Genomic DNA, 22,700 nt, shown 5'->3' on the forward strand with positions numbered 1-22,700 from the left:
TAACATTTTAGAAATCAGCTCAGGAGTCTATAGTGGATCTTACTGTGAAGTGAGTGAGGAAAGAGTAAAAGTCTGTCTCTGCACGTAAAACAGAAAGGAAAGAATGAAAACCAATAATGGAGGCTGCACAGCTGAATTGGGATAAAAATCTCAAACAAAGATCCATTAGGACTGTGGCAAAATACTAATTGAAGAGTCTAGTTTGGAGCATTTCCAAAGAAAATAGCGAGTAATTGGGAATTTAGCTGTGAAGCTTACAGTAAGGTATGTTAACTTGAGGAGAGACAGAACGTACATACTGCTTTACAACTGTTTGCGATAAGACTTGCAGTCTTCTTAAAGGTCTTCTCGAGGTAGTGAGCAAATCTCTCATTTTCATTTTCTTTGGAGCCCAACTGAAGGAATTCACCTATAAAGATGCAGGGACAAAGTCTTTATTTTTTAGGTTTATTGTTTAGACAAAGAAGTATAAAGATACAAATAGAAAAAACCTTACCACGCACCAAATCTTCTATCACCTGACTTAATACCGATATAATAGTAGTGTTTCCAATTCTTGCTAAAGCAACAGAAGCTGCTGAAAGGATAAAATCACCAGCTAAAACAGCCTGAAAAAAAACGAGAAGATTTTTTTTTTTAAATGTCTCTTCACATAAAAAATACTACGGACAATCTGATTCCCTGTATATTTTCCAGGTCTAGTCACATTACATCATTTTCCTCATAAAGTGTACATTTCTTACCGAAAACTGGAAAAAAGGAAAAAATAGTTACAGTATTTAAATTTGAACCATTTTGGAGTTCCCATTTTACAGTGATCTCTTTTTTCCTATATCTGAACGTGTTTTACCTGCGAGGTAAATAAATAAGTTTTAACCATTATATACTGTATTGTATGGTCACTGTGCTACTGTTATTGTGTAATGTCAGTTAGTTCTAAAGTGTCTTAAAAATCTTGGAAGTGTCATTGATCTTTGTCATCCCCCAGGATTTCATAAAGCATTTGGAAAAAAAAATTATTCAGGAAGATGCTTAGTCATCTTACATATTTCACAAGAGAATGATAACAGCAAAGCCTTTACTATCTTAAGGCATATATTTAACATTTTAAAGCCTGAAAATTCTAATGCTAGTGTAAAAGCTCTTTTGGTTTGTTATTTCAACCAATACATGAGGTACTTAAAAGGAGGCATATTTTCATAGCATTTCAACATGATTTTAGCTACTGTATGCAACTGCCATTAGAGTCTATAGGAATCACATAATAAAAACATCTTCCCACTATACTTTGAAAATGTAGGGTTAGAAAGTTTATCCATTTTATCCCCTGTATATAGGAATTTATAACATGATCACAATTATGTGATCAGCTCAGATTGTACTTCTTTTTCTAAACATCCCCAGCTTCTACCATAGCCACACGCTACTGCCAAGGAGACACACACTAAATACAGTAACTCCTCGCTTAATGTTGTAGTTATGTTCCTGAAAAATGCAACTTTAAGTGAAACTATGTTAAATGAATCCAATTTTCCCATAAGATTTAATGTAAATGCGGGGGTTAGGTTCCAAGGAAATTTTTTTGGGAGCAGACAAAAGGCATTATCTACTGTACTGTACTGTGGTGGGGAGTATCAGAGGGGTAGCTGTGTTAGTCTGGATCTGTAAAAAGCAACAAAAAGTCCTGTGGAACCTTATAGACTAACAGAGCATATTGGAGCATAAGCTTTGGTGGGTGAATACCCACTTCTTCAGACACATGTGGTGGGGAGGTGCCCCTGGCTTACTCCTGGGGCTCAGGGCTGGGGGTGCAGGGTCTGGGAGGGCGCTCAGGTGGGGGTGCGGGAGGAGGCTCAGGGCTGGGGCAGGCAGAAGGTGCAGAGCACTTACCTGGGGCAGCTCCTGTTTGGTGCAGGGGGTGTGCCGGTGGCTCTGCACAGCGCGGCACCGACCCATGGTGGCGATTCTGGGAGTTCCCCCTTCTCCCCCTGGCAGGCAGGGCCACCCAGAATGCAGGGGCTTTAGGGGCTGCAGGGCCCTGCAGCTCTAAAGCCCCTTTAGGGCCCTGCGAGCACAGGCCGGCAGACTCAGGAGGAGCGGGGCAGCTGCGCAACCGGAGAGAAGCGGCGCTTTCCCCTTCAAAGCGCCGCTTCTCTCTGGCCGCTGGCTGCGCAGCTGCCCCTGCTCCTCTTGAGTCCTCCGGCCCGTGCTCGCAGGGTCGCATTCCGAAAGGGGCTTAGAGCTGCAAGCCAGGGCCCCAGGGCCCCCTTAGCCCAGGGCCCTGCAGCCCCTAAAGCCTCTGCGTTCCGGGTGGCCCTGCCTGTCGCGCGCGGGGGGAGGGGAGGAGGAGGTGCAGCTTCCCCACTCGCTCGCTCCCTCCCTCTCAGAAAGTCCTAAGCACCGCCAAATAGCTGTTTGGTGGCGGGGGAAGCACTGGGGAGAGAGGAGGAGGAAGGGAGGGGGAGGAGGCAGAGAAGAAGAACTTGTGCAATGCTCCCTTGTAAAGTCAGCCAAGCGACGTTATAAGGGAGCATTGCACAACTTAAACAAGTATGTTCCCTAATGGAGCAGCGACGTAACTTCAAAACAACGTTGAGCAGGAGGACATTAAGTGAGGAGTTACTGTATTAGCAACATGACAAATACAAATCTCCACTTTACCAGTACTGTATATAATGACAGACTCACCTTTCTCTCCCCCCAGATTTGATTAACCGTCATTTTTCCTCTCCGAGAATTTGCATCATCAATGACATCATCATGAACTAGACTAGCAGTATGGATCATCTCTGCAATTATGGCCACAGAGCGTTGGCTTGCTTGCACCTCCCTAAAATTATAAAAACCCCATACCTTTAAGTGTCAATCAAGTATACTATGTGCACTGCAATATGCTCATGAAAAACCTCTATGCAAACTAAGAGAAACTTATTTTTCAATAGCAGTGGTTCTCAAAACATTTTCATGTTCTGAACCTATCATTGACTGCCAACCTTCTGAAATTTGTATAAACAGACAAGAGCAAAGTCAGATCATTTTAATACAATGAGTGCAATTGGTTGGTTACATCTCCCCATTTTGTAGCAGTCTGTATATAGACTTGTTTCTGCAACTCTGAAGTTAATGGGAGTTATGCCATTAGCTTCAATGAGAGCTGAATCAGGCCCTATATATCTCTGGATATAGGGCTTCAACATCTTACCTCACTGCTCACAACCCTCACTGCTCCAATATCTGCAAGTCAGGATACAGTTTGGTTCTGTCTTCCTATGTTTGTGCTACTGCCCTTCCCAATTTTGATGTTTCCCACAAATTTGATTGTGACTGAATTTACACCAAAGAAAGACTTGGACAATGATACTTGAAGGAGCCACAGAATGCAGATACATCTCTACCTCAATATAACACTGTCCTTGGGAGCCAAAAAAATCTTACCGCGTTATAGGTGAAACCACATTATATCGAACTTGCTTTGATCCACCCGAGTGCGCAGCCCCGCCCCCCGGAGCACTGCTTTACCGCATTATATCCGAATTCATGTTATATCGGGTCACGTTATAGCGAGGTAGAGTGTACTTGTGAGTTCTGCTAGTCAAAAACATCTGAAAACCTTTTGTGTTCCCTGGGCTGGGCTACATTTAGCAAGAGGCATCACTATTTTAAAATTGATATCCTTCCCTATGTAACAGAAGCAGATTTCAAGATCATGTGAAAGTGCCCTGTAGACCATAGTTTGAAAGACCACTACTCTAAGAAAATTACATTAAATGGTCCTGGTTTTACTGTAGTATCCTTTCTTCTGTTTATGGTATTTAAAGAACAATTCCGCCACCACCATCCTGACTCAGGGGTTCTGATAAATTTAGTAAACTTAAATGGCAGGTTCAAGAAAAATAAAAAGGCTGCAAACATGAATATATAGCTGAGTATAGGTTTGGAACTGAAATTTAAGTAAATTTTGCTGATAATCCATGAGCCAGAATAGATACCAGATTACTCTTCCATAGGAGTGCAGGGGCACCACAGCTAAGTAGAAAAAAACCCTAAGACTCAATGAACATAAGGAACAGATTCATTCTACAATAAGTTGCATTTTTCAGTCCCTTTTTTGACCATATTTTATAAATTTCTAATTACTCTTCCCATGCAGCCCTAGCAATGTTTGTGTAATACAATGGCATACTTTACATGCAAAACATTCAAGGATCAGTTGAGGTCAAAGTTTGCAAGAGAAAAAGACTTTTCAAAAATATTATTGGCGACTTTTAGACATTAATTTTCTTTCCCCATCCATACTTGTGGGTGAAACATACATACAGTAGAACCTCAGAGTTACGAACTAACCAGTCAACCACACACCTCATCTGGAACGGAAAGTACACAATCAGGCATCAGCAGAGACAAAACAAAAACAAAAAAACCCGCAAATACAGTACTATGTTAAAGGTTAACTACTAAAAAAAAAAAAAATGGAAAGCAGCATTTTTCTTCTGCATAGTTAAGTTTTAAAGCTGAATTAAGTCAATTTTCAGTTGTAAACTTTTGAAAGAACCACCATAATCTGTTCAGAGTTATGAACAATCTCCATTCCTGAGATGTTCGTAACTCTAAGGTTCTACTGGAGGTCTAATAAAGAGCAAAATAACTGCATTAAAGGAATACTATTCACAGAATGTCCAGTTCAAGCGCAACCCTGATTTTTCCAAAGCATGGTCATGACCCCCAGGATTGTATTGTACTCTCTATTTTAGATTCCGCAGCGTTTCTCAAGTGCAGCCACTGTGGCTGCATGAGGCCACCAGAGGCTCTTCTTGCAGCCACAGCGTCCTGGGCTGTGATTAGGGGAAGGGGGCAAAGTAGCGGCCCCTCCCCTCCCTGTTGCTCCTGGATGCACTGCCTTAGTGTTGGCTGCTGGAGCCACTAGCAAGGGTTGGGTCCTGCCCACCTCTGGAGATACCTAGGGCACAATGCAGGAGGACCAGGCAGCCGGTGAGTTCCCCATCTTCCCAGAGGCGGTGGGGCTCAGGCTTTGGGCTTCAGCCCTCGAGTGGCAGGCTCTGGCCGAGGTGCTTCATACTCCATCCCCAGGCTCCAGACGCAGTGCTTCAGGTTCCAGCCCCCCCGCTGCCTCCTCCGATCCACCATTCAGGGCATAATTTGTCCCCAGGCTTGGCGGGGCAGAGTAAGACTGCTGTGAAAAGTGATACTTGTATGTTTGTTAATATCACTTTTCACAACAGACTTACTAGTTAGCAATAAATAAATTACAATGATTTGGACATATATATATATATATATATATGCATATTTATTTGTTTTTCCTAAAGCTAATTACATATTTTAGGAAAAAGTATGAAAGTGGCCACCAAAAAATTTGTCCTGAGAACCCCTGGTCTAGAGTGAAGTAATGAGGCAACAGACTACATCATGCCCAAGGTCATCTGGTTCCAAAGAGACCGCACTCTGGAACATTGCAAAGTTGATTGGCATCCTTGTTGCTGAGGATGGTTTTAAAGAGATGCCTGAACAGCTGGACTGCAGACCCTTAAAGTCTGCAGACCCTTATCTTCACTGTGCTCCATACATGGGAGGTCTGAATTGCAGACTCTCCAAAGCTGGTTAACAACTCACTAACATCTGGAGACATGACCAGCAAGCTTAGAATTCTGTATTCTAAATTTGAAAGACACAGAATGCAGCCTCCAATGACTGTTGAACTGACTCTCTTGATTCCTCTAAGATTTTGGGTGTCTTCAGAGACTGAGATAATTGGGATTGTATTGCATCATTCATTCTGTCAGAATATGAGCATGAACCCTTATCAACCAAAGCCACACCTTGATTGGCCAATTAAGTCTTTTGGATGATGTCACACCAGTGATTTAACTCAATGGGGGACCACCTAGGGATCTGGGGCAAAATCAGTACTTGGTCCTGCTAGTGAAGGCAGGGGGCTGGACTCAATGACCTTTCAAGGTCCCTTCCAGTTCCAGGAGATGGGATATCTCCATAAAAAAAAAATAAAAAAAATGGTTCATAGCTGCTTATTTATTCATTTTTTAAAGAGGTGGAGGGGAAGTAATGAGGGAATATATATGGGGTTAGCTGGGGTATAGAGGACAGCAATGAGGGAGCAGAAAAAGCAACATTTTCAAATCATTCCCTTCCTCAGAAGCGCCAACCTGCTCTTCCAGCAAAGTCTGAAACCTTAAAAATGAGCCAATCATGCTAATTTCCAGCAGAACCAGAATAAATTAAAGAGAAAACATAAAATCTTGAAATCACTTCAACTAATTACAAAAGGAATTTAAGTCTTGTTGCACATGGTTTAAATACATTTAAATTTAATAATCAGCAATGAAACTGGAAGGTGACATCTTGCCAGTCTGCTGACATAGGTGCCAAGATATTACCCTATTTTTATGCAGAGCACTTCATAGCTTTTAGTGGGGAATTCTGCATGCAAAACAATGGCAGGATATGGCCTGTAGTTTGTGAAAAAAGGAATCATTGCTCAGTATAAGAATAAAAGCTGGACACTTTCATGGTTGTTTTAAGATAGCTCTAATATGCATTAGAAACTTTGTTAGTTCAACACTTCAGTATAAATTTTTTTCCATAAAATTATTTTTAGTAAATCATACAACTTACCTTAAAACAACTGTAAAAGTTTCCAGCCTCTTTCATGCATTCAACTGCTCATTGGAATTCCCTTTGTCATAAACTATGTCAGCAGACTGGACTTCCTGCTGGAAAGTAGCAGTAAAATGGCAGCGCTCATTGACACACCAGAACCATTCAATGGTATGAAGATAGCACAATAATGACAGACATTTCAAAAGCAAGTTTTGAAAGTTCTGTTTTTAAAAAGTACAGTTCTTCTCCGAAAAGTGACTTTAAAAATGGCATTCTAGGGTTCACATTTACGGTGTCTGATTTCTGTACAAAATGTGCCAATTTTACAAGGAACTTTTAAAAAAAATTAGCTAGTATGTCTGAAAACTCAATCTGGGCATCAAGCAAGGTCCTTTCAATCTCACACATCAGTAACAGTAATAAAGATTTTGCAGGCAAAGTTATTCCCTCTGTAATGCTACTGGAAGCCCTGATAGGAGCATAATAAATTTTGTTGATGATGCTCAAGAATTAATAGGAACTTGGTCATTCTCTCTTAGCAGCTTCCACTCTGCCATGCTAACAGAAGGAAAAAATTTTTTTTAGTGATTAAGGTCAGCAGATAATGCTGGATACACACAGACTGGCTGAGGATGACGGTGCCATTTTTACAAAGTTCTCAGAGTAGAACCACACCACCATTTTATATATTATTTAGTAAATATGTGCAACCTTAACTGCCTTTTTGTGTATATGCATTATGATAGCTTTAATTACACGATCACATATTGTTTTGTTAGCAGGCCCCTTGCTTTGTTTTGTGCACATACTGGACAGACAACAAGATAGGTTTGTATAGTGAATTGGTTTGGGACTGCAGTACCCTTGACCTTTTCTGCTAGTATAGTGTGCAGTCGCAGAGGCCTGCTGCAAGAGGCAGAACGATGTTGTGGGTAAGGTAGTATTTCTGTATGGAACTCGTTATTTACAACTTCATAGAGCTTTGTAACACCCTGCCAGGTAGGTAAATACTGCTATTCTGACTTTAAGGATGGGGAAAACAGCAATGTGTGGGCTGACCCCCAGTCCTATGCGCTGACCACACCTCGCAGGATAAGCTTCCACTTCCTGCTGGGAATCTGTTGCTGGGGAGGAAGTGTGTACGTTCAGGAGTGTAAACCAGAAGTTGTGAGGGTGCAAGGAGTTGGGGAGGCATGGATTAGGGAGCTGTCAAGACAGCTACCTGATGCAAACAGCTGAACAATATGCAATGTACATGATGATTGTGAGGAAGTGAAGATGCTGTCAAGTAGTCCTATACTATAATAATGAACGGAGTGTAAGAACCGATACAGATTGGACAGCGACAGAGACGTCAGCTTTGTTTCTGTTGCCCTTCGAGGGGGTCTAATCTCCCTACTTTGTTTCTAAATCTCTTGTGCTCACCTCATTTTTCCTCCTTTGATATTTCTGTATCTCTTCCTCCTTCTCTTTTCTTTCAGTCGCTCTCTGAATTATGGCTACAGCAGAGGACATGCATATTTCTAGTTACAAACTATAGGTGGTGCGTCTGGGAAACCAGTAAAGTGCAGAAGCACAGCTCCCGTCAGGCAAAGGGATAATTTGCTTTAGTGATAATTCTGTGAGATTCTCCCATTATGTGTTGTGAATAACTCCAGGAGAATGTGTGAAAACACAGGATTCACACAATCCCAATTTAAACCCCTTACCAGGACTCCAGCTCTCACACGCCGAGATAAATTTCAACAGTTAAACAACAGACAAAAAGCTATTGCCCAAGGGACCTAAACACTTAGGTTTGTATTTACAGCACTACGATCTTTAAAAGAGAAGAAAAATCATACCAGCGCTGAACAATTTGCATACTTCATCCACTGATCTTGTGATGAGGACACAAGGGATCCAAAACATTAACTGAGTGTGTAATTTTCCTTGCAGTGGCTTGGATAATGTGAACTTGTTGAAGGGGGAAAAAAGGCTAATTTACTGAGAATAGTTTGGGGACCAATTTTTTTAATCATAAGAAATATGACCATGCCATCAATCCTGCAAGCTGTTCTGTGTGGGTGGATTCCTGCTTCTGCATGGAGCTCCAATAGGATTCTGCATGGGCACCGGGGTCCATCCATGCAGAACACATACCAGAATTAGGGCCTAAGATTGTGTAAACGGATGTTCTGTTAGTTTAATGGATTCAGAAGGAGCATTTTCCTTTCTACTGCTATTTACACAGCAAAGAAGATTTTAACAGGGGAAACTATGTTGGATGAAGAAGGTTGTACAAGAGTTGGGACTGGCAGTTGGAGAAGAAGAAAATGAAATGCAGTAACACAACCCCTGGAGGCAGAGAGAAGGAGGGCTCAGCTGATGAAAAGCAGAGCAAAGTGTCTGAAGAACAGTGCCAGAGAAGAGAAAGGATGAAGAACAAAAACCAGTAAAAGGGACCACTGAGAAAATGGCAAAAAGACAAAAGAAAAAAAAAAAATCCACCTGAAAGTGGGAAGTTACTTTTCTTTAAAAATTGTCCTTTTCTGAAGAGATCATCTTGCAGGAGTCACAATCCTATATCTTTGTTTCTTTGCACAAGACTAGCTGAACTCTCTTAGCTCTCAAGGGTTTTTGATCTTTGAGGGCAGCAGTAGCATGGTGAAGTATAATCAAGGCACCCTATTAATATTTGTGGGCTATCTCCCCCTGCCAGATATAATGCTGCCCTCCAACTGTTCCAGTCAATTTCTTTGATTACACAGGGGGTGAAGCTCCTAGAAAGAAAAGTAAAGTAAAAATGATCATTAAGACAAAAAAAAAAATGCTTCAAAAGGAAAGATAAGATCCAGGAGAAAAACATCTCAAATAGGTAAACTCCAAACATGAAGGAGAAGTGGATGGGTGAGTGAGACTCACCCATAATGATATTTTCAGAGAAGCAAAATTATAGATAAATAATGTTCCCTTCTCCATAGGTAGCATCTGTGCAGGATTCTCACTCTTGGATAGTAAAAAGTAATAACTTGCCAAAAGGAAAGGAAAGCACAGCTGTAAAGAGCCTCAACAACAAAGCTAATGACAATGGGAACAGGAAATACATGTTTGTGTACATTTATCATATAGTATACAATAACTAAGAGACCTCTCAAAGTTCAGCATCAGATCAGGTATATGGCCTGCTAGAAAGACCTCAACACTAGAGAAAAGATCCAGGCAAAACTTGAACTCATAAGCCAATATCCCAAAATAAAACAAACCTTAATTTTTTATTTGACCTCCCCTGCCCTGGAAACATGTATCAACATGAAAAACAGTATACTGCAAACTTGCATAAACACATATATACACATTGGGTAAAGTCATCTAGATTTACCTAGAGAGAAAGAGGGATGCAGCAAGGAAGAAGAGAAGAAAATGAAATCCTGGTATTTCATTTCTTTTCCCCTGCCAAAGCATTTCATTTTTCTCACTACCCAACATTTCATTTCCAAAACTTAGACAAAAAGGAGGCAGTTACTCAGCTCATCTGGACAAAAACAGCTGGAATAGGGTAGGTGACAGAGAAGGCTGAAATATCAAAAATGGCTCAGGAAGCACTGACACTGACTGCATGAAAACCAACAAGCAAAAGATGCCAGGGACACCAGTCTCCATGCCAAAGCTTTTGCACTGAGAGAAGAAGCATCTGCCTCAGCACAAAAATCATTCCAGTGTACTGAGAATCATACTCCTGCTGATACGGCGGAAGGCAATGCCCGAAAGTTGGTACAGAGAGTTTAATGAAGGCATCCTGTCTAGCCACAGAGGAGCCTGCCCATGTCTAAAGGAGAACACACACACCCCACCCCACCCATGTTTCTTCAGGACATTGAACAGATGGCAAAGCCCACACCAGATCATCTGAGTTCATCTTCAGAGTTGTCAGTTTCCCAAAATAAATAAATAAATAAAAATCAGCACCCACTTTGATAAACGATTTTTCAACTGCTCTATTCTCTGTCAGGAATAGAGCATTAAAAACATTGTATTGCCACCACTAGCTGAAGCAAGGGAAAGATTGAAATTAAACGTATTTTTAAATTAGTAAAAGTGGAGTGGTGACAATAAATCATAATGTTAAGATGAATACAATTATGTAACTGATAATAAGGGTTTAATGATAAAGATAGTTTTGAGCAGTTGCAGCCAGGAATAACAAGGTGGTGATCACAGGGAATCATAGCCAGTGAAAGTAAAAAGGTGGTCTTGGAGCGATTTGGCCAACAGCAAACAGGCAGGCTGAGGTGAGATAAAGGTCACTCCAAAAACCTGGAGGGAGGAGTCAGTCGAGCATGGCATAGGTTTTCAATCAGGCCCTCCTTTGATTGACAGATGAGTTTCGCAGCTGTGATTGGTTCATAAGAACAGACCAATCAGGGAAAGCATAAGGATGGTGATTGTGGATGAGTATGCTAATGATAAGGATTGAATAAACAATCAATCACAATAGGCTACAATCTGTATACAAGGCAGGTTGCTGACAGGCTTCATTCACTGTGGGTGGGAGGCGCTGAAGTGAGTGAATATTAGGAGAATCATCAGAAGCTGAAATCACTGAAGAAAGAAGAACCTAGGCAATGCAGTTGGAGCAGTGGCAAAGAGCAGAGGGACAGAAGACTGTGGAGAAGTATGACGACACTCACATTAAGAAATTAGAATGTATATGCCTGAGATAATAAAGCTGGATGTTTGTGTACATACATTTGTTATTTTAAGTTGTAATAAGAACTTGCTGTCAGCATCCTGTATGTGATTGGCCATCACATGCAGAATGTAACCACTTAAAGCTATTTCCCATTGTATACTATTGCAATGTTGGGTACTTTAATGTGTATATATGCCAAGGAAATGTATTTTACCTTTTTGATGTATGCCTTTTGGAAGAATTTAATGTTTTAGATTTATTGTATGAAGACATATTGTGTCAAATAGAGTTTATTTTTGTTTGCAAAGATTGCTGCCTGAGTGTCGATCCTTTGAGCAGAAGGCAGTATCCGTGTCCTCCCAAGGGTCAACACAGTTAGTCTGTTCTGGAAGTTCTCCAAAGGTCAAAGGGAAAACCCCTGGTAAAACCCTGGCAATTCCTCCATAGTGGGCCACCCCCTTTCAACTACCAAAAACAGACAAATTGAGGATTAAGTTACTGATATAGGCAGGCCATTGTGGGGGTGCCTTAAGTCTGATTTGGGGGGTAACAACTTCTTCTAGCTGTGACTCACCAGTAAGTTCAAAGATATCTCATCATGGAATAGGGATTAGAAATTCTAATTCTATAGTATGAGACAATATATTCACGTGATGTTTAAGAAAAGTTTTGTAAATGACTTCCAATAGTTCATGGATTAGGGACCTAATTTTATGGGGTTCCAGGGGCTTCTATACAGCTTATTTAGGTTAATCTTTCTATCTATCCAATGGGACTCAGTGCTCAGTCTAGAAGATACCATCAGAGATGCTTAGTTTTGCAGTTCTCAAACTGTGGATTTGTGTCTCCAGAGATAACATGCTTGTTAACAGCAAAAATGTTTTTAAATAGATATGTAGAGGTGAGAAATAACAGACCTCAACCCTATTGTCCCTTTGCAAATTCGTGTACAAAGAGTCAATCCCTTGCCTCTCTCTAAAAGTGCAAAGTTTCAAAAAGTTCAATGAATAGAAGATTGTTGGGGGCAGAATAGATCTGGACAAGGAGAAGAAGTCTGGAGAGACATATGCTTGTTTTGTTAAAATATTATACGTTTGTTGTTGAAGAAAAAAAATCCAGAATACTTAACATTGTTGTTTTAGTTAAATAAAACAATTTAAATGTCTGTCTGGTGATATTCTCCTCCTAATACAGCATGGCAAGAAAATCCTCCAAATATTAATGATTAAACTGTTGAATTAGAGATAGTTCCCAGTGATTTCATAAATATCTGCTTCAACTACTTTTGGTAAATGAAATAACCAATCATTCATTTTCTGATATAGCTATAAAACTAATCTGAAAAATTTTCAAAATAAATCACTGTTTAAAAATGTATAGTGTGTACCTTCTAAAAATGAAACCTACATCTATTTCCGAGTTGTGAGGAATATGCATTAAGGTTATAACAACCAACAAGAATGCATTTTTATGTAGAAAACTCATGATTAAATCGAGTCTTCCTCACTAGTGATTTAAATCATGATCTAAATCAAATCCACCCTGTCACCAACCCAGATAGGCACTGAACCACAAAACAAAAACAAGCAAGTGGCTTACCAAGAACTAACGTGCTCAGTAGCCATAAAACTGCCTAACAAATTTAGATGTCGAGGAGTGGGAAAATAAAAGAAACCATGAAAGCACTGCTGAAGTACACAAAAGTGCCTGAACCAAAGGCCTCAGAAATTTAGAATACTGAACTGGACTTGACTAAAGGCTGGAACCGAGAAATCAGGTCCGGCTCCAGGCACCAGCGCAGGAAGCAGGTGCTTGGGGCGGCCAATGGAAAGGGGCGGCACGTCCGGGTCTTCGGCGGCGGGTCCCTCAGTCCTTCTCGGAGGGAAGAACCGGCCGCCAAAGAATGAATAAAGCGGCACAGTAGAGCAGCCGCCGAAGGGCTGCCGATCGCGGCTTTATCCCCACCCCCACCCCTTCTTCGCCGCTTGGGGTGGCAAAAAAGCTGGAGCCGGCCCTGTGAGAAATGATATCTAAAATGATGGGGGAGGGATATCTAAAATAGAGGGGAGGGATAACTCAGTGGTTTGTGTATTGGCCTGCTAAACCCAGGGTTGAGAGTTCAATCCTTGAGGGGGCCACTTAGGGATCTGGGGCAAAATCTGTACTTGGTCCTGCTAGTGAAGGCGGGGGGCTGAACTTGATGAACTTTCAGGGTCCCCTCCAGCTCTGTGAGATAGGTATATATAACCCTTCCCCCTTTTCCAAGCAACAGTCTCTGTCCTTTGCTGAATACAGACAGGAGGATCTGTCTGGAAAATTGGTGGAGGGCAGCAATACAACCAGTAGGGGTAATGAGAGAGAGCCTGTACAGGACCTGCATCATGTTCTACCTCAAGGGCCAAACAACCTAAAGGAATTATGCCAGTTTTGAGCTAATCCTAATTTCTGGGAGTGACAATCCTGCACAAATTATATCTTTAGAGAAAATAGTTTTTCCTCCCAGTTATTGTTCATCTTGCTGCATAGAGCGTATGAAGGGTACTAATTGCTTCCAGGCCTGTCGTGTTTAAATATAAAATACTATTTCCCTCCCACAATGAACAATTTCTTAGTTAGTAACTATAGAGATGCTTATAAATAGAACAATAGTTTGGGTGAAGTGTAAACTGGTTTACTGGGTGGTGTGTGTAGTAACAAACAATTTATGTTACAAGATGTGACTATGACCAAAATCTTCACAAATACCAGAACTGGGGATTGTCTCTTTCCCTTCCATAACTACAACTGTACATTTCACAATTCTACTGGAAAAGTTCACCAAAACTATTTATTCAGCTCCACAATAGAGATCACTGTTTTGTGAGTGTAAAATATACTTAATGATACAAAATAAAATTGAAGTTTCATGGGTCACCTTATCGTTTTGATGAAGTCACTAGACAAATTTTGTGAAATTTTTAAAGACTGATAGGTCTGAAAAATCTTAGAGTTTCTATTTGTCCATACCAATATATTTCAAAACCAGGGACTCACCCGGAGTTATTATGGTGAATATTGCACGCCCTTGCCATTAGCACCACAATCATTGGTCGAAAGGCTTTCCCTTTTCCATCAAAGTAATATTCACACATTTCCCTAAGTTCTGCTGTAGATACAAGTAGTTCCTGTAAACAGAACAATGTATTACTTTCAAAGATACATAATCAACTTGGATTACAGGTCAGGAACATGCATTCAAATCCTCTTAGCTAGTTTGGTTTTTCTCCCTCCAATTTATGTTGGAATTGGTTTTAAGACTATTCTTAAGACTATTCCTCATGATAACTTGGGGAAAAAAAGATTAAGAACAGTGAAGTACTCTAGATAGTGGAAACAGAGAGTCATTTTTCTGCTTCCATTAGTTACGTAATGATTTCCTCTTCCCCTTCATTTTAGATTTAGAGGAGATCACATGACAGCAATACACGTAGACTACCAAGAGAAATCTTCCTTCAATTACTTTGCTTAGAGTTTTGGTAAACTTTAAAGGGAACCAGATGGTAGCATTTAACTGTTTTCAATGTCAGAATCACTACATTGTCCTAAAGCATTCACCAAAACTTCCTACCTTTTTAATATCTTCATACAGATTCTTCAAGTCTTTCCGACCAAGTTTAAAAGGGTCCTTGAATTTTTCATCAGTAACTGTTTTACTACAGCTACATGTTCGTGAGGTTGTTGTATGATGAAACCTGGCAACCGTATGATCCAAAAGAATTAAGATGGTTAAAAATGGCTTTTTTTCTGACTTTACACAACAAAAACAATTCATGAAGGCTCTTGCCTCCCCAAAAATACTTTCAGACAGCACAGTGAGACGTTTAGCATGGCTACATGTCAGGATATGTTAAATGTGACACAGATTTTAGAGTGATGTGTAAAATGCAGCATTTGAGAAAATGTGTTCAGTAAACTAGAGAGGACTTTTTTAGCAATGCAATTTTTGTTTTTCTTTCCTTGACAGCCAATTTGCAGGTGTAGTCAAAACCTGTAATTTGGTGTCAACAGAATGACTTTACCATCCCTTTTTTTCTTAAAGAAAGTGGTTTCTATTTTGGAGTTGAATATACTCTACACTCTATGCAGCTAGTCACTCTGGCCAACCATGTCTACATCAAATTCAGTCATCCAGGTAGGACAAAGAGTCAGAGCCTCTTTCTGGATATGCCAGGATCGATAGGGAATGAGCCTAATTTCCTTGAATTTGAGGGTTATACCCACACACTAAGTTTCCTCTATTTCAACCTCAGGACATTACCTGAGCTTTTTTCATTGCTGCAAGTTTTTCCATGATGGGAGCATTTCAGTCTACCTTCATGCCACATCAACAGAAAATGTAATACGACCTATATTAAATTGGTCTTGTACACACTAGGGTGAATAATCTCATTTTACAGTCTGTTTTAATAACCAAAGCATTACAGTTTAAAATCCACAACTTCACATATGCAATCTACCTAATATAATTACTTCTTTACCTACTTCCGTTGTTACCTAGCAATATGGAGCTTCAACTTACCGCAAAAATATACTACGAATTTTTGGAAATGACAAAACTGTACTTCTCCCCAGAAAATAATGCATCTGCAGAAAGAAAACACTACTTTTACTCTAAAATCAAAATTGTTCAATTCAGTGGAACTATATGATCATTAATACTTGTTCATTAATATTTTGTTCCAGTATTTCCTCATATAGATAGAGAGTTGTAAAACCCAGTGCAAAGGTAGTATGGCAATTGTTTCCTTACACGATGTGGTATGTACATATATATAGCCAGTAACTACTTGATAAGCTGACTCCTGCACACAGGAATGCCGAACTTACTCCTTCTAGTCACTAGAAAGAACCAGGGAGGCACCTTTTATCTAACTGATATCTGAAAGCTGTACTAGCAAGACCCAGTTTGTGCACTCAGGGGAGGCACAGTCTCCTTTCAATGGCTCATTATCTTGCAGGTAGATTTGGGTTGAGCTGCCAAAAGACAAGAACTACTGGCATGACCCATGTTGGTATTTCCAGGAACTGCTACACTAATTAAAAAAAAAAAAAAAAAAGAGTGTGCATCCTCTGCTTTCCCCTAAAGAGGTTTTAATTCAGCATGCCTCCTACCTTAGTCCCTTGTGCACAGAGAGTAAGGCCTGGTCTACACTTGGGAGGGGAGGGAAGGGGAGAAGAGAAGAATCAATCTAAGTTACACAACTTCAGCTACGTGAATAACGTAGCTGAAGTTGATGTACTTAGATCTACTCAATGCGGTGTCTTCACTGCGGTAAGTCGATTGCTGACGCTCCCCCGTCAACTCCGCCTGCGCCACTTGCTCCAGTGGAGTACCGGAGTCAACTGGAGAGCGCTCAGCTGTCGATTTATCGCGTCTTCACTAGACACAACAAATCGACCCCCGCTGGATCGATCACTCTGGAGGTAAGTGTAGACATGCCTAAGAAAGAATACTGCACAGGCTTCAAACCCTCACCATCCACCCATCCTTCCTGGAAAAGTTAAAAGATAAAGAAGTCAGGCCTAGACAAGAAGTGAACATTCAAATCAGCACAATTCCCGCTAAAGATCAAAATACTAATGCCACAGGACTCACTGTGAATCCTGACCCTTCATAAAATCTCGCTAGGGGAGGTACAAGGACAATTCATTGGACATTTGCAGATTACAGTTGCAGCAGCTGGAGCTGCTACTATGACATATCCATGATTTCAGTCTCTTTCAGTGGACAACTGGTGTCCCATTTCCTTGTAAGTGCCACAAAATATCTGATGGGAAAAGGGAAGTTTTGCTCCCCTAGCCTCCCAAATTGCACTTCAGGAACAGTGCATGTAGCTAATTACTTAAGTGTTTTCCTCAAAATGCAGCATGAGACACAGTGACTATTTGGTGGTTTATATGAGAAACTGAGGCACTGAAGGCAATTTTTTATTTTATTTTTTAACCTCAGGTCACACATACCAATCAATCAATACACAGCCAGCATTTCTTAGTGCAGGTCAAGCCAACAACCCGACATTGAGAGATAGATCTAAAACACAACCATAATTTAAAAAAAACAAAAAAAAAAAACAAAAACAACTCTCTCTCATTTGGACTAAAAAAAATGTGAAAACTGTATTTTCTTGCCAAACAAGCTCAAATTATAGGTGATAATGAAAACACTGGTTAATTAGCCTAGCTCTCCTAACACAACTATAGGAAAACCTTTATAGGGTCTTCCCCCCAACAAAACAAGTCCCGACCCCATAAAGACTTTAATTTAGCAGGAGTAGTCTTGTTTCAGGGCATACTAAGGAGGATCAAGGATGAGGGGAAATGAAAATCCCGTATCCCTTTGCAGGGAAAGAAAAGCTGAGAGAAGCTTTTTTCAGGCTGTGATTGGGTGGGACTACTCGTGGGACTATTCGTGCTTAAAGCTTCATATGTATGTTTGCAAGCCCGGGACCTTTGTTTTTAAAGTAGTTTAATAGATTAGACACAAATGTAATCAATCAGTTTTATATTAATTATAGATGTAAGAAATAAATTCCACTTGTTCTGAATGCCAGAAAACAACATTATTTTTTACAGTTTTCTTCTGCATTTCCACCTTTGTTGAACTCTGGTCTATCTCAATTTACACATTTAGTTAAAGTGATCAACAGTGTCTTGAGGTATGTCTACACTTATGGTGGCATACAAAGTACAAGACACTGCATGCCCAGCTAGCACGGGTGAGGCACCACTAAAGCGACAAGAATGCAGACATACCTAGAGTATATATATACACTATGTGATTCTCTACACACTCAAGCAGTACTTCCCACATCTACACTGCTATTTTTAGCAGCGTAGTGTCCCACTTCCAGAGCCTTGAGTACTGAAAATGCATTAGTCACTTTTTTCGATCAATTTCACTTTCAGGCATTACTACAATTAAGCATATATGCAGTGCAATAATGCAGGGGAATGTTAATTTGTTAACAAATTTATTAATTTTCATTATCTCTCAATACAGATCAATTATAAATAATTCTGTAAGTACAGAAAGACCTACATTTTGGGCCAGAAGTAAAGTAGTAGCAGGAAGCTACTTTCAGGTGGAAGGTTTCAGCACATCCATTTTGAGAGCTTTTAGGCCTGGAAGCTATCTGCAGTTCCTTGTAGGTACAATAGAAGCTGTCAGATGACTGACTGGCCAGCATTCTCCCAGAAAAGGTGAGGGCTTGAGATTACCATGTTCTATAAATGTGTTTCACAAACAGCATATTTCTGCACACGTTCACGTGTCTTTTGCTGACTGCAAACATACCCACCACCCTGGTACCCCAGCCCTCACATACCAACCCCCACTCTGAACATCCCTGTCCTCTGTACCGTATAAAACATTAAAATATTCCCTTCCCCTTCTGAACCCCATAGACATGCCATCCATATCCCCTGCACTCCACATGCTCCTCCCTCCTTACCTTTCAGAGTAGCAGCCGTGTTAGTCTGTATCCGCAAAAAGAAGAACAGGAGGACTTGTGGCACCTTAGAGACTAACAAATTTATTAGAGCATAAGCTTTCGTGGACTACAGCCCACTTGCATCCGAAGAAATGGGCTGTAGTCCACGAAAGCTTATGCTCTAATAAATTTGATAGTCTCTAAGGTGCCACAAGTCCTCCTGTTCTTCTTCCTCCTTACCTTGCACTTCATGCCCCCCGCCTACCAGCCCAGTATCCCTTACACCCCATGAGCCCCTTAATCCAGTGCCCCTCGCACCCCATGCCCCTTAACTCGGTGCCCTTCGACCCCCATTCCCCTCGCACCCCCATGCCCCTTAACTCAGTGCCCTTCGCACCCCCACGCCCCACACGCTCCTTAGCCCGGCGCCCCTCCCACCACACGCCCCACCCCGCGCTTCCCATTCATTCCCTGTGACCTCTAGTTGCCCGCAGCCCCGGCTCGCTCACCTCGGCTCCCCCCACGGCCCGGCCCGCCCGGGACCCGGAGCCGAGTCGCGGCCCTTCGGCCTCCAGCAGGCTCCGGAGGGAGCCGAACGCGGGCGCCCGGGAGAAGCAGCAGCGCCGCCACCATAAGGCCATGGCGTCTCCCAGCGATGCTGTCGCCCGCTCCGCCTCCCGGCCCCGCCGCGACCCGGAAACGCTGCTCAGCCGCCCTTTCCCCCGCCGGCCAGGTCCGGGCAGGGCGCAGCCGGGGGAGGGGTGGAGCCTCCTTCGGGGAGGGGGTGGCGCCGTGGCGGGGATACGTGGGGAGGGTGAGGAGCAGAGGCAGCCAGGCCCCATCTACAGCCCTTCACCGATGTGCCCTCGGCCCCTGCAGCCAAGGGGGTCCCTGGAAAAAGACACCGCCCAGCCCGGGGTAGGCACAGCCGGGCAGAGCGCCCGCCGCCCGGACCGGGGCACGGACCGGGGAGACGCTCCCCGGCAGGGGCAGACAGATAATTCCCAATCCCAAGTACTCCCTCGGTGTATCAGGACGTAGAAGTGCAGCTAAAGCGTGGCGCTGCAGGCTGCTCCCGGGGCAGGGCTTGTGCCGCCTTCCCGTCTGTGAGCCATCGTGCACCCTGGGCTGTGAATGAGTCACACGCTCTCCGCGGGCGCCTTGCCTGTTTTTGAACTGTGCTGGGTCATGCAGCTGAGCCCGGTGGGATGGTCAGGCCGTCAGGTTTTTTAAATGGTTTTTGAGAACCTTCTGGAGACCAGGCCGTTTCCCGGCACAACCAAGTCACCTGAAAACCAGTGTTGAGCAGTTCTGGAAAATCCTTTCAGAACAATAGGCAACTTGCCACTGTAGAATAGATGGGGCTAGAGAGATGAAGAGGGAGGGAAGAAAATATCTCTAGTTTATGAATTAATATATTAGAAGGGACCATTGTGATCATCTAGTGTGACTTTAATGAGTTGTTTCCTTGATTGAAGGATCTTTCCTGCAGAAGAGCCTCGGTCCATTACTACTGTTTTGACTCCTGGGTCTGTACTGACTGGCAATCTTAGTTTAAAGCAAAGTTCCAGTGTCAGTATGTCCAGGCGCCATGGCGTCCCCTGGTTGCTCACCTGGGTGGTGCTGATCTGGCAGGCTGGATGCTGCCTCCAGGATTCCATAGGAGCAGCGGGGACTTTCAGCCATGTGCGTCCTTTCAGCAATAAATCAAACTTTGACCAAGGTTATTGTGAAAGAAAAAGAAAAACAAATAGTTTTAGTGTGTGGAGCCTTTCTTCAGAAAACCTCATAGGTACATTATATATTGCACAAATATTTTTGTTTGATGGACTGTGCTCTTTGTTAAAATGCTTATTAAATTTGCCTGCAGCTTTATTTGGAAAGAACTGGATTTGGTGGTTAGGGAGAGACAGTGTCAAGCTCATGTACTACTTTTACTACTTTAAAAATTACAAGCAACGTTGGCCACAGCAAGCTATTTACTCCTTTTATCTTTGTATTAGAGATTTGTAGCTGTGTTAAACAATACCACTTATCCAGTGAAGGACCAGGGCTGTCCCCGTTGTGTATTAATGCAAAATTGGGTGTGTTTACAGGATTGTATGCAATAATATACTGTAATATTGAACTGCAGGGGTAACCTACTCAGATACTAAATTGCATGTGATTGTAAAAAACAAAAAACAAAAGTGCACTTTTTGACGGCCACCCAAAACAGATTTTTCAGTGGTGGTATTTGAATAACACTTCTAGAAACAAATTCCAAGAGTTATAAATATTTTATTAACAATCACTGTATATTTTTTGTGAAAATGTCTATTAGGAAATTTAACACAGGTACATTTAGCAAAGGATTGTTAAATTACTGTAGCCAAAATGTTAGATTACTTTTAACGTTAGTTTGTTGTGATAAAATGTGCTATTCTGGCACTTCTGTCTCTAGCCAGCATGGGAAATAGCCCTGAGGGAATATTTGAATTTGGAATGGACAGCTATTCTACAGCAAGCGCCATAGACTGTGGGCCCGGCTATGGTTGCTTTGCACTACACAAAGGAGTCTTACAGTTGGCTAACTGGCTACCTGGGGATCACTCTTGCACAGGGGAATCTCCAGATCAGTATATTGGCTGTGTGTCACCTATGCTTATGGACTCTATAAGGGGCTTCAATTGTGTTGCTTCATTGCATAGGGGACTTTGATTGTGGGGAAAAGAGGGTGTGGTTACACTTGGGGAAATCCTGGCAGCTGAAATGGCCTTTTAGGGTATGTCTACACAGCAAAGAAAAACCCTTGGCTGGCCCATACCAGCCCACTCAGGCTCGCAGGGCTCAGGCTATGGGGCTATTTTATTGCTGTATAGATTTGCAGGTGGGAGGGTCCCAGAGGTTGGGCTGTAGCCCAGTCCCAGGAGTGTACACAGCAATGCAGATGCCACGCAGCCAGAGCCCCACGAGCCCAAGTCAGCTGGCAAGGGCCAGCAATGGGTTTTTCTTGGCTGTGTAGACATACCCTTAGTGGCCATTATGACTGTGTGCAATTTGTAGCAGCCCTGAGGCAGTTCTAAATTGCATGGGAGGGGGGGCAAATTGACCACCAGTTGACCCTAGATTTGTTTTGGAGGGTATAAGTAGTATAAACTACTTGTCTGCTCTACACTGTAGATACATGAGGATCCAGCCCTTACTGGCTAAAATATGGATATATTTCAGTTCTGCTGTTTATTTGGCCCTGTGTTGTCTATTTTTATTTTGACTTTAAGGGAAATAATATATCTGTAATAATGTAGTTAATTCATAACATTTTTTAAAAAGTGCATTGGATTTTTTACAGCTACACTGCCTGTTGATACTATTCCAGAAAACTCAATTCGTGAAGTACGAGATTGCATTTTTTCAGTAGCCTATCCTACTCCTTTTAGATCTAGAGTTCTTCTTGTAGCAGTTTCAAAGGTTAGATTTTATTTATTTCTTAGAATATAGTGTTCCTGTTTTATTAATATGTATCTTTAAAATTAATAGAAAATTTTGAACACAAAATGTATTATGTATATAGTGCACCTTCATTTTAGTGGTGTCTCTTATTAACTCAAAGAATAGCGTGAACAAAATCTCACTGCCATCGGAACTTCGGTAACGTTTACATAATTTCTGCTTTTCAGGATGTTCTGGAAGGTATTTTGGACCTTGATGTATCTGTCAAAGAAACAGATGATTTTCTCCAGCTTGTCAGTGGTGGGAAAGTGGTTTTAGGGTCTATTCCTCTGGCCCATAGGTATGGAGGCCATCAGGTAACAATAATACCTGTTTTTCCACATGATAATATGCATTTATGTGCTAGCCTTAACCATTTGAATTATGTCTTGAGAATCTGTAAAAAACTCAGTGCTCATTGAGGAGGGCTAGATTGTAATTTTACATTCTGT

At 41.8% G+C, this 22,700-nt stretch overlaps 2 protein-coding genes across 7 annotated transcripts in view; one reads left to right on the plus strand and one right to left on the minus strand.

Moving 5' to 3' along the window:
• PDSS1 (decaprenyl diphosphate synthase subunit 1) overlaps positions 1-19,710 on the minus strand; it is a 33,141-nt gene extending 13,431 nt beyond the window's left edge. The window contains exons 1-7 of one of the 5 annotated variants that reach the window (XM_024100949.3): positions 19,287-19,710; positions 15,867-15,931; positions 14,916-15,039; positions 14,342-14,472; positions 2,689-2,830; positions 504-608; positions 296-409 (exon numbers count right to left, since the gene is read on the minus strand). In XM_024100949.3, the coding sequence (XP_023956717.2) occupies positions 296-409; positions 504-608; positions 2,689-2,830; positions 14,342-14,472; positions 14,916-15,039; positions 15,867-15,931; positions 19,287-19,619 (1,014 nt within the window). In that variant the 5' untranslated portion in view covers positions 19,620-19,710. Of the gene's footprint in view, positions 1-295; positions 410-496; positions 609-2,688; positions 2,831-6,651; positions 6,750-14,341; positions 14,475-14,915; positions 15,040-15,866; positions 15,932-18,386; positions 18,465-19,286 lie in introns of those variants that run through there. The other 4 variants (XM_005290902.5, XM_065582949.1, XM_065582951.1 and 1 more) reach the window with 4 other exon arrangements.
• LOC101953600 (protein adenylyltransferase SelO-like) overlaps positions 19,387-22,700 on the plus strand; it is a 48,391-nt gene continuing 45,077 nt past the window's right edge. Inside the window, exons 1-4 of one of the 2 annotated variants that reach the window (XM_065582942.1) lie at positions 19,387-19,510; positions 20,256-20,569; positions 22,109-22,227; positions 22,437-22,565. In XM_065582942.1, the coding sequence (XP_065439014.1) occupies positions 20,356-20,569; positions 22,109-22,227; positions 22,437-22,565 (462 nt within the window). In that variant the 5' untranslated portion in view covers positions 19,387-19,510; positions 20,256-20,355. Of the gene's footprint in view, positions 19,511-20,217; positions 20,570-22,108; positions 22,228-22,436; positions 22,566-22,700 lie in introns of those variants that run through there. The other variant, XM_008162863.4, reaches the window with a different exon arrangement.

This window comes from Chrysemys picta, chromosome 2, assembly GCF_011386835.1.
Source record: "Chrysemys picta bellii isolate R12L10 chromosome 2, ASM1138683v2, whole genome shotgun sequence".
NCBI classification, from domain to species: domain Eukaryota; kingdom Metazoa; phylum Chordata; order Testudines; family Emydidae; genus Chrysemys; species Chrysemys picta.